This window comes from Amblyraja radiata, unplaced genomic scaffold (genome assembly GCF_010909765.2).
Source record: "Amblyraja radiata isolate CabotCenter1 unplaced genomic scaffold, sAmbRad1.1.pri scaffold_369_ctg1, whole genome shotgun sequence".
NCBI classification, from domain to species: Eukaryota; Metazoa; Chordata; class Chondrichthyes; order Rajiformes; family Rajidae; genus Amblyraja; species Amblyraja radiata.
The window spans coordinates 151,775-166,774 of record NW_022630511.1 but is presented as its reverse complement, the minus strand read 5'-3'; the positions used below and the strand labels follow the sequence as shown (position 1 = coordinate 166,774).

The 15,000-nt window shown below is 46.3% G+C and overlaps 1 protein-coding gene across 1 annotated transcript in view; it reads left to right on the top strand.

The window, feature by feature from the left end:
- pde2a (phosphodiesterase 2A) overlaps positions 1-14,996 on the top strand; it is a 39,728-nt gene extending 24,732 nt beyond the window's left edge. The window contains exons 9-12 of the mRNA XM_033016643.1: positions 1,683-1,795; positions 7,841-7,918; positions 11,859-11,981; positions 14,915-14,996. Coding sequence (XP_032872534.1) covers positions 1,683-1,795; positions 7,841-7,918; positions 11,859-11,981; positions 14,915-14,989 — 389 coding nt within the window. The 3' untranslated portion in view covers positions 14,990-14,996. The remainder of the gene's footprint in view (positions 1-1,682; positions 1,796-7,840; positions 7,919-11,858; positions 11,982-14,914) is intronic.
- Positions 14,997-15,000: the final 4 nt, after the last annotated feature.

Here is a 15,000-nt window from a genome sequence, read left to right as displayed (position 1 = left end):
GACACAGCAACACGAAAACAGAGACCGGGACACAGAGACACAAAGTCAGAGAGACAGAGACAGAGAGACAGAGCCAGAGAGAGACATGGAAACAAAGAAACATAGGAAATAGAAACAGAAAATAGACACATAGAAACATAGAAAAGAGGTGCAATAGTGAAAGGCTTGGACAGTGGATGTGGAGAGAATGTTTCCACTAGTGGGAGAGTCTAGGACCAGAGGTCACAGCCTCAGAATAAGAAGACGTTCCTTTAGAATGGAGATGAGGAGGAATTTCTTTTTCCAGAAGGCGGTGAATCTATAGAATTCATTGCCACAGAATGCTGTGGAGGCCAATTGAATGGATATTTTTTAAGGTGGAGATTGACAGATTCTGATTAGTATGAGTGTCATGGGTTATGGGGAGAAGGCAGGAGAATGGGGTTGAGAGGGAGCGATAGATCAGCCGTGATGGAATTGCGGAGTAGACTTGATGGGCTGATTGGCCTATTTCTGCTCCTAGAATTTACAGTATATGCAAAAATAACTTCACTGTGTAGTTGCATGTGGGACAAAAATAAAGCACCATTGACCTGCTGAACTGTTGAACCATTGACCTATTGACCTGCTGAACCATTGAGCCATTGACCCATTGAACCATTGACCATTGACCCATTGACCATTGATCCATTGACCATTGACCCATTGAATATTAACCATTGACCATTGACCCAAAGACCATTGACACTATTGAACCATTGAACCATTGACCCATTGACCCATTGACCATTGACCATTGAACCATTGACCCATTGACCATTGACCCATTGACCATTGAACCATTGAACTAGTGACCTTTGACCATTGGCCCATTGAACCATTGACCATTGACCATTGTCCATTGATCCATTGACCATTGAACTATTGACCATTAACCATTGACCCACTGACCATTGGCCCATTGGCCCATTGACCATTGATCCATTGACCATTTGACCCATTGACCATTGACCCAAAGACCATTGACCATTGACCCATTGATCCATTGTCCATTGGACCATTGACCATTGATCCATTGTCCATTGATCCATTGGCCATTGAACTATTGACCATTGACCATTGACCCATTGACCCACTGACCATTGGACCATTGACCCATTGACCCACTGACCATTGACCATTGACCCATTGTCCTATTGACCATTGACCATTGATCCATTGACCATTGATCCATTGACCCATTGGACCATTGGCCATTGACCATTGGCCATTGGCCATTGACCCACTGACCATTGACCATTGAACCATTTGACCATTGACCATTGACCCAAAGACCATTGACCTATTGACCATTTGACCCATTGACCCATTGACTATTGACCCATTGATCCATTGACCATTGACCCATTGACCACTGAGCCATTGACCACTGACTCATTGACCATTGACCCATTGACTATTGACCCATTGAATATTGACCATTGACCCATTGAACCATTTGACCATTGACCATTTGACCCATTGACCATTGACCCAAAGACCATTGACCCATTGACCATTGAACCATTAACCATTTGACCATTGAGCATCGAGCCATTGACCCATTGACCTATTGAACCATTGCCTCATTGACCCATTGACCATCGAGCTATTGACCACTCAACCATTGACCCATTGACCGCTCTCCCCTTCCTCTTGTGCAGAGATCGTTGGTGTGGCCGAATTGTGTAACAAGATCAACGGTCCCTGGTTCACCAAATTCGACGAGGACCTTGCCCTGGCTTTCTCCATCTACTGCGGCATCAGTATCGTCCACGTGAGTGCCTAGGAAGGGAGCTGCAGATGCTGGTTTACACCGAAGATAGACACAAAGCGCTGGAGTAACTCAGCGGGACGGGCAGCATCTCTGGAGAAAAAGGAATAGGTGACGTTTAGGGTCTGAAAAGAAGGGTTCCTTTCCCCCAACCCCACCCCCCTCTTCCAACTAGTTTCCTCGCTCTGGCTTCACATTTTACATCTCTTCCCTCCTCATCTCACTACCTCTTGTCTTTTCATATCTGGTCTTTGTCCAATCAACATTCTACCTCCCCACACTTATATCCACCTATCACTCACCAGGTTTTCTCCTGCCCCATCTCTCCTGCAACCCCCCCCAATCCCACTATAATCAGTCTGAAGAATAGTGAAAGGCCTGGATAGAGTGGATGTGGAGACGATGTTTCCACTAGTGGGAGAGTCTCGGACCAGAGGGCACAGCCTCAGAATTAAAGGATGTTCCTTTATGAAGGAGATGAGGAGGAATTTCTTTAGTCAGAGGGTGGTGAATCTGTGGAATTCTTTGCCACAGGCGACTGTGGAGGCCAAGTCAGTGGATATTTTTAAGATGGAGATAGAAAGATTCTTGATTATTACAGGTGTCAGGGGTTATGTGGGGAAGGCAGGAGAATGGGGTTAGGAGGGAGAGATAGATCAGCCATGATTGAATGGCGTAGACTCGATGGGCCGAATGGCCTAATTCTGCTCCTGGAATTTATAAACTAATAAGAAGGGTCTCGGCCTGAAGCGTCACCTATCCATGTTCTCCACAGATGCTGCCTGACCCGCTGAGTTACTCCAGCACTCTGTGAAACGTCACCTATCCATGTTCTCCACAGATGCTGCCTGACCCGCTGAGTTACTCCAGCACTCTGTGTCTATCTCTGCGGGCTTGGTTGTTGGGGAAAGGTGGGGTGGGGAGGGGGGGGGGGCAAGGGGGCAAGTCACTTGGAGTGGGGAACACGGGCAGGGGAGAGGCGGTGTGGGAGGGGGAGAAGACGGGAGGGGGTGATGTTAGAGGGGGGATGGTGGGCATGGGGGAGATGGACATTGGGCAGGGGGGGAGGGGAGGGAGAGGGTGGATGTGGAGGTGGAGGGGCATTGGGCAGGGATGGTGGGGGAGGGTGGGGGAGGGTGAGGGAGAGGTTGAGGAAGGTGGGGGAGGAAGATGAAGGGGAGAGGTTGAGGGGGTGCAGAGGGTGGGGGAGGGAGACAGTGGGGGAGAGGGTGGGGGGAGAGGGTGGGGTTGAGGTTGGGGTTGAGGGTGGGGAGAATGGTGGACAGCAAGAGGAGAGGGAGTGAATAGGGTCTCTGGGACCAGCACGTCTTTGGAGTTTGGGAGGAAACCGGAGCACCCGGAGAAAACCCACGCAGGTCTCGGGGAGAACATATAAACTCCGTACAGACAACACCCCGAAGAGCCGATATCATATAGAGCAAGAGCTCTGCTAAATTGGAAGAGTGGGCTGAAAGATAGCTCTCCCATTAGGAAGAGTGGGCTGAAAGATGGCAGATGGAGTTTAATGCTGATAAGTGTGAGGTGCTACATCTTGGTAGGACAAATCAAAATAGGACGTACATGGTAAATGGTAGCGAATTGAGGAATGCAGTTGAACAGAGGGATCTAGGAATAACTGTGCATAGTTCCCTGGAGGTGGAATCTCGTGTAGATAGGGTGGTAAAGAAAGCTTTTGGTGTGCTGGCATTTATAAATCAGAGCATTGAGTATAGAAGTTGGGATGTAATATTAAAATTGTACAAGGCATTGGTGAGGCCAATTCTGGAGTATGGTGTACAATTTTGGTCGCCTAATTATAGGAAGGATGTCAACAAAATAGAGAGAGTACAGAGGAGATTTACTAGAATGTTGCCTGGGTTTCAGCAACTAAGTTACAGAGAAACGTTGAACAAGATAGGTCTTTATTCTTTGGAGCGCAGAAGGTTAAGGGGGGACTTGATAGAGGTCTTTAAAATGATGAGAGGGATAGACAGAGTTGACGTGGATAAGCTTTTCCCATTGAGAGTAGGGAAGAATCAAACAAGAGGACATGACTTGAGAATTAAGGGACAGAAGTTTAGGGGTAACATGAGGGGGAACTTCTTTACTCAGAGAGTGGTAGCTGTGTGGAATGAGCTTCCAGTGAAGGTGGTGGAGGCAGGTTCGATTTTATCATTTAAAAATAAATTGGATAGGTATATGGACGGGAACGGAATGGAGGGTTATGGTCTGAGTGCAGGTAGATGGGACTAGGTGATAGTAAGTGTTCGGCATGGACTTGAAGGGCAGAGATGGCCTGTTTTCCGTGCTGCAATTGTTATATGGTTATATTTATATGGTTAAATACAGATCAGAAAATATTAGCTAAAACCCTGGCAAGAAGACTAAGCAAATACGTTAGTAAATTGATACATTCTGATCAAAGTGGGTTTATACCCAAGAGACACTCGTTCAACAACTTGACCCGTCTGTTTAATATAATGCACTGACATAGAACGACAAAAGAAGACTTATCAATTATTTTGTTAGATGCAGAAAAAGCATTTGACCAAGTAGAATGGAAATATCTTTTTACAGTATTTCAAAAATTTCAATTAGGAGAAAACTTTATTTCATGGATAAAGTTGTTATATGACAAGCCGACTGCCAGAATACTGACTAATCAAATACTCACACCTAAATTTCAGTTATCCAGGGGCAATAGACAAGGGTGTGCATTATCACCTCTGTTATTTGCCCTTGCGATTGAACCTTTAGCTGAAAGCATTAGAGTATATCCGAATATTCATGGCTATAATACTAAATATTCTATGAATAAAATATCATTATATGCAGATGACATACTATTATATATCACCAATTCCCAAGTTAGTATTCCAAACATACTAAATCCTATAGAGGAATTCGGTTCCTTCTCAGGATATAGAATAAACTGGAACAAAAGTGAAATTATGTCAATAAAACCTCAAGATCCGACACACCTTTTAAAATGTCCTTTTAGAATTGCTACGGAAAAATGTAAATATCTTGGAGTTTACGTAACTAGAAAATACACTTCGTTATTTCAAGCAAAGTTTCCACCATTAATCACCAAACTGAATGCCCTTATTCAATTTTGGAAAACGCTTCCGATTTCCCTCATAGGTAGAATAAATGCCATAAAGATGATCTTCCTTCCAGAAATCCTGTACCTATTTCAATCAATACCGATTTTTCTCCCTAAAATTAAAAAAAAAACTCGATTCTGTGATCACAAACTTTTTTTTAATAATATTTTTATTAGAAGCAAACATATATTATGGTAAAAACATTTCATGGATATCAGTCGTACATTATTTATATTATCAATTGTGGATTGATTCTGCTTCTAGTTTTTTTTTAATATAGATAGGGAGTAAGAGAGAAAGAGAAAAAAAAACAAATCTCAAGATAAAAAAAGAATGGGATGATTAACTAATAATACATCATTGGAGATAGGTTCGTAAATTATAAAGTATAACTTTTCATCTAATCCTGAGTACAGGGTCTTGGTGAGACCACACCTGGAGTATTGCATACAGTTTTGGTCTCCTAATCTGAGGAAAGACATTCTTGCCATAGAGGGAGTACAGAGAAGGTTCACCAGACTGATTACTGGGATGTCAGGATTTTCATATGAAGAAGGACGGGATAGACTCGGCTTGTACTCGCTAGAATTTAGAAGATTGAGGGGGGATCTTATAGAAACTTACAAAATTCTTAAGGGGTTGGACAGGCTAGATGCAGGAAGATTATTCTCGATTTTGGGGAAGTCCAAAACTAGGGGTCACAGTTTAAGGATAAGAGGGAAGTATTTTAGGACCGAGATGAGAAAATCATTTTTTACACAGAGAGTGGTGAATCTGTGGAATTCTCTGCCACAGAAGGTAGTTGAGGCCAGTTCATTGGCTATATTTAAGAGGGAGTTAGATGTGGCCCTTGTGGCTAAAGGGATCAGGGGGTATGGAGAGAAGGCAGGGATGGGATACTGAGTTGGATGATCAGCCATGATCATATTGAATGGCGGTTATTTTAATATTAACATATTAATATTTAATATTAATTTGTTCCCAGTTATTATACTATAGTCGAGAAAGTTTCTTTGGCTTGTTGTGAGTGTTAGACTTTGTCCTGATATTCCTAGTATTATTAGTTTTGAGTCGGGATCCAATTTGGTATCGACAACTTCAGAAATTATTCTAAAAATATCAATCCAGAAAATTTTCATTTTTATACAATTTACAAAAGTATGTGTTAAGTTAGCCTCTAGATCTGTGATCACAAACTTTATTTGGGATTACAAAACTCACAGAATTCATAAACGACATCTATGTAAACCAAAGAAATTGGCGTATTGGCGCTCCCTAATTTTTTGTACTATTACTGGGCAACGAATATTAAAAATTCAATCTATTGGATGGACAACACATGCCAACGGGTAAACTGGTTAATAATGGAGAGAGAAGATTGTTCGCCTTTTAATATAGGCGCGATCCTTCTCTCCCCAATAAATCCGAAGTAATCAGTATATGAGGAAAAATCCGATTATCCACAGTACCTTACGAATCTGGAAACAAGTGGAGTCAACCCTTAAACTGAGAAATGTATCTCTTCTTTCACCAATCGCCAACAATCCCTCGTTTAAGCCATCTACTTTCGACCAGGTGTTCACACACTGGGAAAGATTAGGAATTAAAAACTGGGAGATCTTTATGAGATGGGGACTCTCCTCCCATTTCAAGAATTACAGTCGAAATATCATCTGAAAGGTAGCCAATGCTTTAGATATCTTCAAATGCGAGACCATCTGAAATCACATACTCAAGACTGTCAATATACGGTTCCAGACACACTAGACGAATGCATGAATAGAAACTCGGATTCAAATAAGTTAAATCGTACCTTTATAACACCACTTTAAATACACAAACCCCATTGTCGGAAATAATTAGGCGAGCTTGGGAAGATGAATTGGGCCTAACAATTTTAAAAGATAGATGGGAGGAAAGCCTTCTATATATACACAACTGTTCTCTTAACGTTAGGCATTCGTTAATACAATATATAATACTGCACAGACTCTATTATTCAAAGTCTAAACTGAATAAGATCTTCCCAAATGTATCTCCTATTTGTGATAAATGCCTCCTTCAGGAAGCAACTATAACCCATTCCCTTGCCTCTTGTATAAATTACATCATTTCTGGAGGGGAATTTTTGAATTTTTTTCTAAAATACTTAAAATAAAATTGGACCCCAGACACAGAATTGATCACTCTCGGTACGTCAGGAGCCTGTTCTGAGCTAACATTATGTCAAAGACGTTTCCTTGACTATGGCCTGATAATGGCGAAAAAAACGAATACATAAATTTTGGAAACACACGTCAGTTCCTCCAGTGAAGATGTGGATTACAAACATGCCCGAGTCACTGCATTTGGAAAATATTAGGCTTGTCCTGGCAGAAAAACCAGATCAATTTTTCAAGACATGGACACCCTTCACCGAATTTTTACAAGGATAGTCTGGTGCAAACACAACTTTGGATTTAAATCCGATTATGGGTTGGGTGAGGTGGGTGGGAGTGGGGGGGGGACAGTGTTTGCAGCGCCGGAGACCCGGGTTCGATCCGGGTTTGTACGTTCTCCCCGTGACCTGCGCGGGTTTTCTCCGAGATCTTCGGTTTCCTCCCCCACTCCAAAGACGTGCAGGTTTGTAGGTTAATTGGCCTGGTGTAAATGTAAAAAAACGGTCCCTGGTGTGGGAAGGATAGTGTTAATATGTGGGGGATCGCTGGTGGGCGTGGACCCGGTGGGCCGAAGGGCCTGTTTCCACGCTGTATCTCCAAACTAAACATTTTGTTGGCAAAGGCGATGATACCTGACATCAGGGGTGACGGGAGGAGAATTGTTGGTTTGGAGGGAGAGATTGATCAGTCATGATTGAATGGCAGAGTAGACTTGATGGGCCGAATGGCCTGATTCTGCTCCTATCACTTATGAACTAATGACATCTTTCTTTCCCTCTCAGTCATTGCTGTACAAGAAGGTCAACGAAGCTCAGTACCGGAGTCACCTGGCCAACGAGATGATGATGTACCATATGAAGGTAAGAACATCAGATGCCAGTGCAAAATCTGGCAATAGACAATAGACAATAGGTGCAGGAGGAGGCCATTTGGCCCTTCGAGCCAGCACCACCATTCAATGTGATCATGGCTGATCAACCTCAATTAGTATCCCGTTCCTGCCTTCTCCCCATATCCCCTGACTCCACTATCTTTAAGACCCCTATCTAGGGGGGTATGGAGAGAAGGTAGGTACAGGATACTGAGTTGGATGATCAGCCATGATCATATTGAATGGCGGTGCAGGCTCGAAGGGCCGAATGGCCTACTCCTGCACCTATTTTCTATGTTTCTATGTTTCTAGCTCTCTCTTGAAAGTATCCAGAGTACCGGCCTCCACCGCCCTCTGAGGCAGAGAATTCCACAGACTCACCACTCTCTGTGAGAAAAAGTGTTTCCTCGTCTCCGTTCTAAATGGCTTACTCCTTATTCATAAACTGTGGCCCCTGGTTCTGGACTCCCCCAACATCGGGAACATGTTTCCTGCCTCTAGCGTGTCCAAACTCTTAACAATCTTATATGTTTCAATGAGATTCCTTCTCATCCTTCTAAACTCCATAGTGTACAAGCCCAGCCGCTCCATTCTCTCAGCATATGACAGTCCCGCCATCCCGGGAATTAACCTTGTAAACCTACGCTGCACTCCCTCACTAGCAAGAATGTCCTTCCTCAAATTAGGGGACCAAAACTGTACACAATACTCCAGGTGTGGTCTCACTCGGGCCCTGTACAACTGCAGAAGGACCTCTTTGCTCCTATACTCTTGTTATAAAGCAGCTCGAAAATCCAAGATATAATCAGAGAATGCGTGAATACCCCGCAGGACAGGCAGCCACTGCGGAGAATGAACCAGTGTCTAGGAAAGAACCGCAGGTGCTGGTTTAAATCAAGGGTAGACACAAAATGCTGGAGTAACTCAGCGGGTCAGGCAGTACCTCTGGTGACGTCTCGGGCCTTTTTTTCAGTCAGAGTCAGGGGAGAGGGCGGGACAGAGATAGAATGTAGTCGGAGTCAGTGAAAGCCCTGTCCCACTGTACGAGTTCATTCCAAGAGCTCTCCCGAGTTTGCCCTGATTCGAACGCGGAGATTTAAGGTAATGGCCGCTCGTCGGTACTCGGGGCTCTCGTGGACATTTTTCAACGTGTTGAAAAATCTTCACGAGTCTTCCCGTGCTTACCTGCCGTTAGCGAGTCTTCCCGAGTGCCTGCCGTTAGCGTTACGAGCCGCTAAGAGACGTCCCCGAGCTCCGACGTACCCGCTACGTTCATTCGCCGTGCCTACCACGAGTTTGATTTTTTTGGAGAGTTCCTGGAATGTGAGGGAAAGCAAGGGTTACTTGAAGTTGGATAAGTCAATGTTCATACCGCTGGGGTGTAAACTACCCAAGTGAAATATGAGGTGCTGCTCCACCAATTTGCGCTGGGCCTCACTCTGACAGTGGAGGAGGCCCAGGACAGGAAGGTCAGATTGGGAATGGGAGGGGGAGTTGAAGTGCTGAGACACTGGGAGATCAGGTAGGTTTAGGCGGACTGAGCGGAGGTGTTCAGCGAAACGATCGCCGAGCCTGCGCTTGGTCTCACCGATGTAGAGAAGTTGACACCTGGAACAAGGATACAGTAGATGAGGTTGGAGGAGGTGCAGGTGAACCTCTGCCTCACCTGGAAAGACTGCTTGGGTCCTTGGATGGAGTCCAGGGGGGGGGGTAAAGGGACAGGTGTTGCATCTCCTGCAATTGCAGTGGAAAGTACCTAGGGAGGGGGTGTTTTGGGTGGGAAGGGACGAGTTGACCAGTCAGTTGCGGAGGGAACGGTCTCTGTGGAAAGCAGAAAGGGGTGGAGATGGGAAGATGCGGCCAGTGGTGGGATCCCATTGGAGGTGGCGAAAATGTCGGAGGATTATATGTTGTAAACCAGTCCTTAGTTTGCTTTAGTTTATATTAGTTTCGTTTAGTTAGATGTTTAGTTGGGTTAGACAATAGGTGCAGGAGTAGGCCATTCGGCCCTTCAAGCCAGCACCGCCATTCAGTATGATCATGGCTGATCATCCCCAATCAGTACCCCGTTCCTGCCTTCTCCCCATGTCCCCTGACTCCGCTATATTTAAGAGCCCTATCTAGCTCTCTCTTGAAAGCATCCAGAGATCCGGCCTCCACCGCCCTCTGAGGCAGAGAATTCCACAGACTCACAACTTTCTGTGTGAAAAAGTGTTTCCTCGTCTCCGTTCTAAATGGCTTGCCCCTTATTCTTAAACTGTGGGCCCTGGTTCTGGACTCCCCGAACATCGGGAACATGTTTCATAGAAACATAGAAAGTAGGTGCGAGAGTAGACCACCAGGTCCGTCGAGCCCGCACCGCCATTCGCTCATGGTTTCCTGCCTCTAGCGTGTCCAAACACTTAATAATCTTATATGTTTCAATGAGATATCCTCTCATCCTAAACTCCAGAGTGTACAAGCCCAGCCGCTCCATTCTCTCAGCATATGACAGTCCCGCCATCCCGGGAATTAACCTGGTGAACCTACGCTGCACTCCCTCAATAGCAAGAATGTTCTTCCTGTCGAGTTAAGTCTAGTTTTGTTTAGTTTTTGGTTTGGTTGAGTTTAGTTGAGTTTAGTTGGGCATTTGATTTGGTCCAAAGATAGACACAAAGACTGATTCGTAAGTGGGTGAAGCATATTGGCGATGCAGGAGAACGGGTTTGAGAGGGATGGATAGGTCAGCCATGATTGAATGGCAGAGTAGACCTGATGGGTCGAATGGCCTAATTCTGCTTCTATCATTTATGAACATGATCATGAGAAGTTGAGTAGGCTAGGACTCTATTCCTTGGAGCGCAGGAGGATGAGGGGTGATCTTATAGAGGTGTATAAAATCATGAGAGGAATAGATCGGGTAGACGCACAGAGTCTCTTGCCCAGAGTAGGGGAATCGAGGATCAGAGGACATAGGGTTAAGTTGAGGAGGGAATGATTTAATAGGAATCCGATAGAACATGGATAGGTGACGTTTCACAGAGTGCTGGAGTAACTCAGCGGGTCAGGCAGCATCTGTGGAGAACATGGATAGGAGGCGTTTCACAGAGTGCTGGAGTAACTCAGCGGGTCAGGCAGCATCTGTGGAGAACATGGATAGGTGACGTTTCACAGAGTGCTGGAGTAACTCAGCGGGTCAGGCAGCATCTGTGGAGAACATGGATAGGTGACGTTTCACAGAGTGCTGGAGTAACTCAGCGGGTCAGGCAGCATCTATGGTGAACATGGATAGGTGACGTTTCACAGAGTGCTGGAGTAACTCAGCGGGTCAGGCAGCATCTGTGGAGAACATGGATAGGTGACGTTTCACGGAGTGCTGGAGTAACTCAGCGGGTCAGGCAGCATCTGTGGAGAACATGGATAGGTGACGTTTCACAGAGTGCTGGAGTAACTCAGCGGGTCAGGCAGCATCTGTGGAGAACATGGATAGGTGACGTTTCACAGAGTGCTGGAGTAACTCAGCGGGTCAGGCAGCATCTGTGGAGAACATGGATAGGTGACGTTTCACGGAGTGCTGGAGTAACTCAGCGGGTCAGGCAGCATCTATGGAGCTAAGGAAATAGGCAACGTTTCGGATCGAAACCCTTCCGGGTTTCGGCCCGAAACGTTGCCTATTTCCAGAAGGGTTTCGGCCCGAAACGTTGCCTATTTCCTTCGCTCCATAGATGCTGCTGCACCATAACTCAACGGGTCAGGCAGCATCTGTGGAGAACATGGATAGGTGACGTTTCAGGTCGAGATAAGTTTGCAATTTCTGGTGGCAAATGGCGTGCCTCTGTTCAAGAAGGGCGGCAGGGAAGGGCTTTTGGGTTGTGGCCCTTCTTTGGACGGTGTTAACTGGACTATTCCTCTCTCTCTCTCCCTCTCTCTCTCCCTGGTGTTGGGTCTAGGTCACCAACGAGGAGGTGATGCGACTACTGCAATACGGCATTCAACCCTTGAGCAAGATCAGTTCTGACTTTGCCGATTTCAGCTACACCCCACGGTCAGTTCCGCTGGAGGACACCACAATGGTAAGTCCCCTTTCTCTCCGATCTACGCTTATTATTAAGGGATAGTAGTAGTATTAGGCCATTCGGCCCATCAAGTCTACTCCGCCGTTCAATCATGGCTGGCCTATCTCTCCCTCCCAACCCCATTCTCCTGCCATGACCCCTGACTCCAGGCAGCGACCCCTGACCCAGGGGAGTGACCCCCCGGCATCAAGGGTAGCACGGTACAGCACAGGAACAGGCCCTTCGGCCCACAATGTCCGACTAATCACCTCTGCCTGCACGTGATCCGTATCCCTCCATTCCCTGCATATCCACGCGCCTATCCAAACGCCTCTTAAACACCATTATATTATCTGCCTCCACCACCACCCCTGGCAGCGCGTTCCAGGCACCCACCTTCCTCATAAGTTCATGACATCGGAGCAGAATTAGGCCATTCGGCCCATCAAGTCTACTCCGCCGTTCAATCATGGCTGACCTATCTCTCCCTCCCAACCCCATTCTCCTACCTTCTCCCCATAACCTCTGACACCCGTACCAATCGACAATCTATCTATCTCTGCCTTAAAAATATCCATGGAATTCCACAGATTCACCACCCTCTGACTAGGGACATTTCTCCTCATCTCCTTCCTAACCTCACCTGACTTGGCCTCCACAGCCGGCTGTGGCAAAGAACTCCACAGATTCACCACCCTTTGACGAAATATTTTTGTATGACTGTAAGGGAAAAATAATTTTGTTGCCTCTTCATTGAAAACAATGACAATAAATTAAATCAAATCAAATCCAATAAATTCCTCCTCATCTCCTTCCTAAAAAAATGTCCTTTAATTCTGAGGCTGTGCCCTCTGATCCTAGACTCTCCCACCAGTGGAAACATCCTCTCCACATCCACTCTGTCCAGGCCTTTCACTATTCGGTAAGTTTCAATAAGGTCCCCCCTCATTCCTCTAAGCGCCAAACAGAACCTATCTGTCTCTGCCTTATTGTCATGTGAACTCGAGGTACAGTGAAAAGCTTTGCTTTGCACGCAGGTCATGTGATACAGGGCGCCACGGTGGCACAGCGGTAGAGTTGTTGCCGCACAGCGCCAGAGACTCGCGTTCGATCCCGGCAACGGGCGCTGTCTGTACGGAGTTTGTACTTTCCCCCCGTGACCTGCGTGGGTTTTCTCCGAGATCTTTGGTTTCCTCCCACACTCCAAAGACCTGCAGGTTAATTGGCCTAAATGTAAAAGTTGTCCCTAGTGTGTGTAGGGTAGTGTTAGTGTGCGGGGATCGCTGGTCGGCACGGACTCGGTGGGCCGAAGGGCCTGTTTCCCCGCTGTTTCTCTAAACTGAACTAAATATGCGGGAAGGATTTTCTTTTTAAATTTAGTTTAGAGATACAGAGCGGAAACAGGCCCTTCGGCCCACCGGGTCCGTGCCCGACCAGCGATCCCCGCACACTGACACTATCCTGCACCAACTAGAGATAATTTTTACATTTACACCAAGCCAATTAACATACAAACCTGCACGTCTTTGGAGTGTGGGAGGAAACCGGAGCTCTCGGAGAAAACCCACGCAGGTCACGGGGAGAACGTGCAAACTCCGTACAGACAGCGCCCGTGGTCGGGATCGATCCCGGGTCTCCGGCGCTGCATTCACTGTAAGGCAGCAACTCTACCGCTGCGCCACCGTGACCATGTGTAGGAAGGAACTGCAGATGCTAGTTTAAACCGAAGATGGGTTTTTGAGACACGACCTGAGTGAGTTTTTTGAAGACGTGATCAAAAAGGTCGATGAGGGCAGAGCTGTAGATGTTGTATACATGGACTTCAGTAAGGTGTTCGACAAGGTGCTGCATGGTGGGCTGCTCTGGAAGGTTAGATCACATGGGATCCAAGGAGAGATAGATAGCTGAATGGATAGCAAATTGGCTCCATGGAAGGAAGCAGAGGGTGATGGTGGAAGGTTGCTTCTCAGACTGGAGGCCTGTGACTAGTGGTGGGCCTCAGGGTTCAGTGCTGGGCCCGTTACTGTTTATCATCTACATCAATGATTTGGATGAGAACATACAGGGCAAGATTAGCAAGTTTGCTGATGATACAAAAGTGAGTAGTTTTGCAGATAGTGAAGATGGTTGTGAACGATTGCAGCAGGATCTGGATCGATTGGCCAGGTGGGCGGAGGAATGGTTGATGGAATTTAATGCAGAGATGTGTGTGAGGTGTTACATTTTGGGATGTCGAACAAGGGCAGGACCTACACAGTGAATGGTAGGCCTCTGGGTAGTGTTGTAGAGCAGAGGGATCTAGGAGTACAGGTGCATGGTTCCTTGAAGGTCGAGTCGCAGGTAGATAAGGTGGTCAAAAAGGCTTTTGGTACTTTGGCCTTCATCAGTCAGAGTATTGAGTATAGAAGTTGGGAGGTCATGTTGCAGTTGTATAAGATGTTGGTGAGACCACATTTAGAATATTGTGTTCAGTTCTGGGCACCATGTTGCAGGAAAGATATTGTCAAGCTGGAAAAGGTTCAGAAAAGATTTACGAGGCTGTTGCCAGGACTAGAGGGTGTGAGCTACAGGGAGAGGTTGAGTAGGCTGGGTCTCTATTCCATGGAGCGCAGGAGGATGAGGGGTGATCTTATAGAGGTGTATTATCCGTGGAATTATTTGCCGCAGTAGGCTATGGAGACCAAGTCAATTGATATTTTTATAGCAGAGATGGATAGATTCTTGATTGCTGCTTAATTAGCACCCGGAGAAAACCCACGCAGGTCACGGGGAGAACGTACAAACTCAGTACAGCCAGCACCCGTAGTCAGAATCGAACCCGGGTCTCTGGCGCTGTGAGGCAGCAACTCTACCGCAGCCCAAACATCTCCTGGTTCCTCTTCGCTAAGATCCTATGTTCCCTTCCGCCCGCAATCAGTTAAATAACGAGACCTCTTCCCTCATCATTTCAGGCCATCATCAGTATGGCTCAAGACTTGGGATTCATTGCTGACTTTAAGATTGAGCTGAAGACTCTGGCGAGGTAGGTCTCTAAATA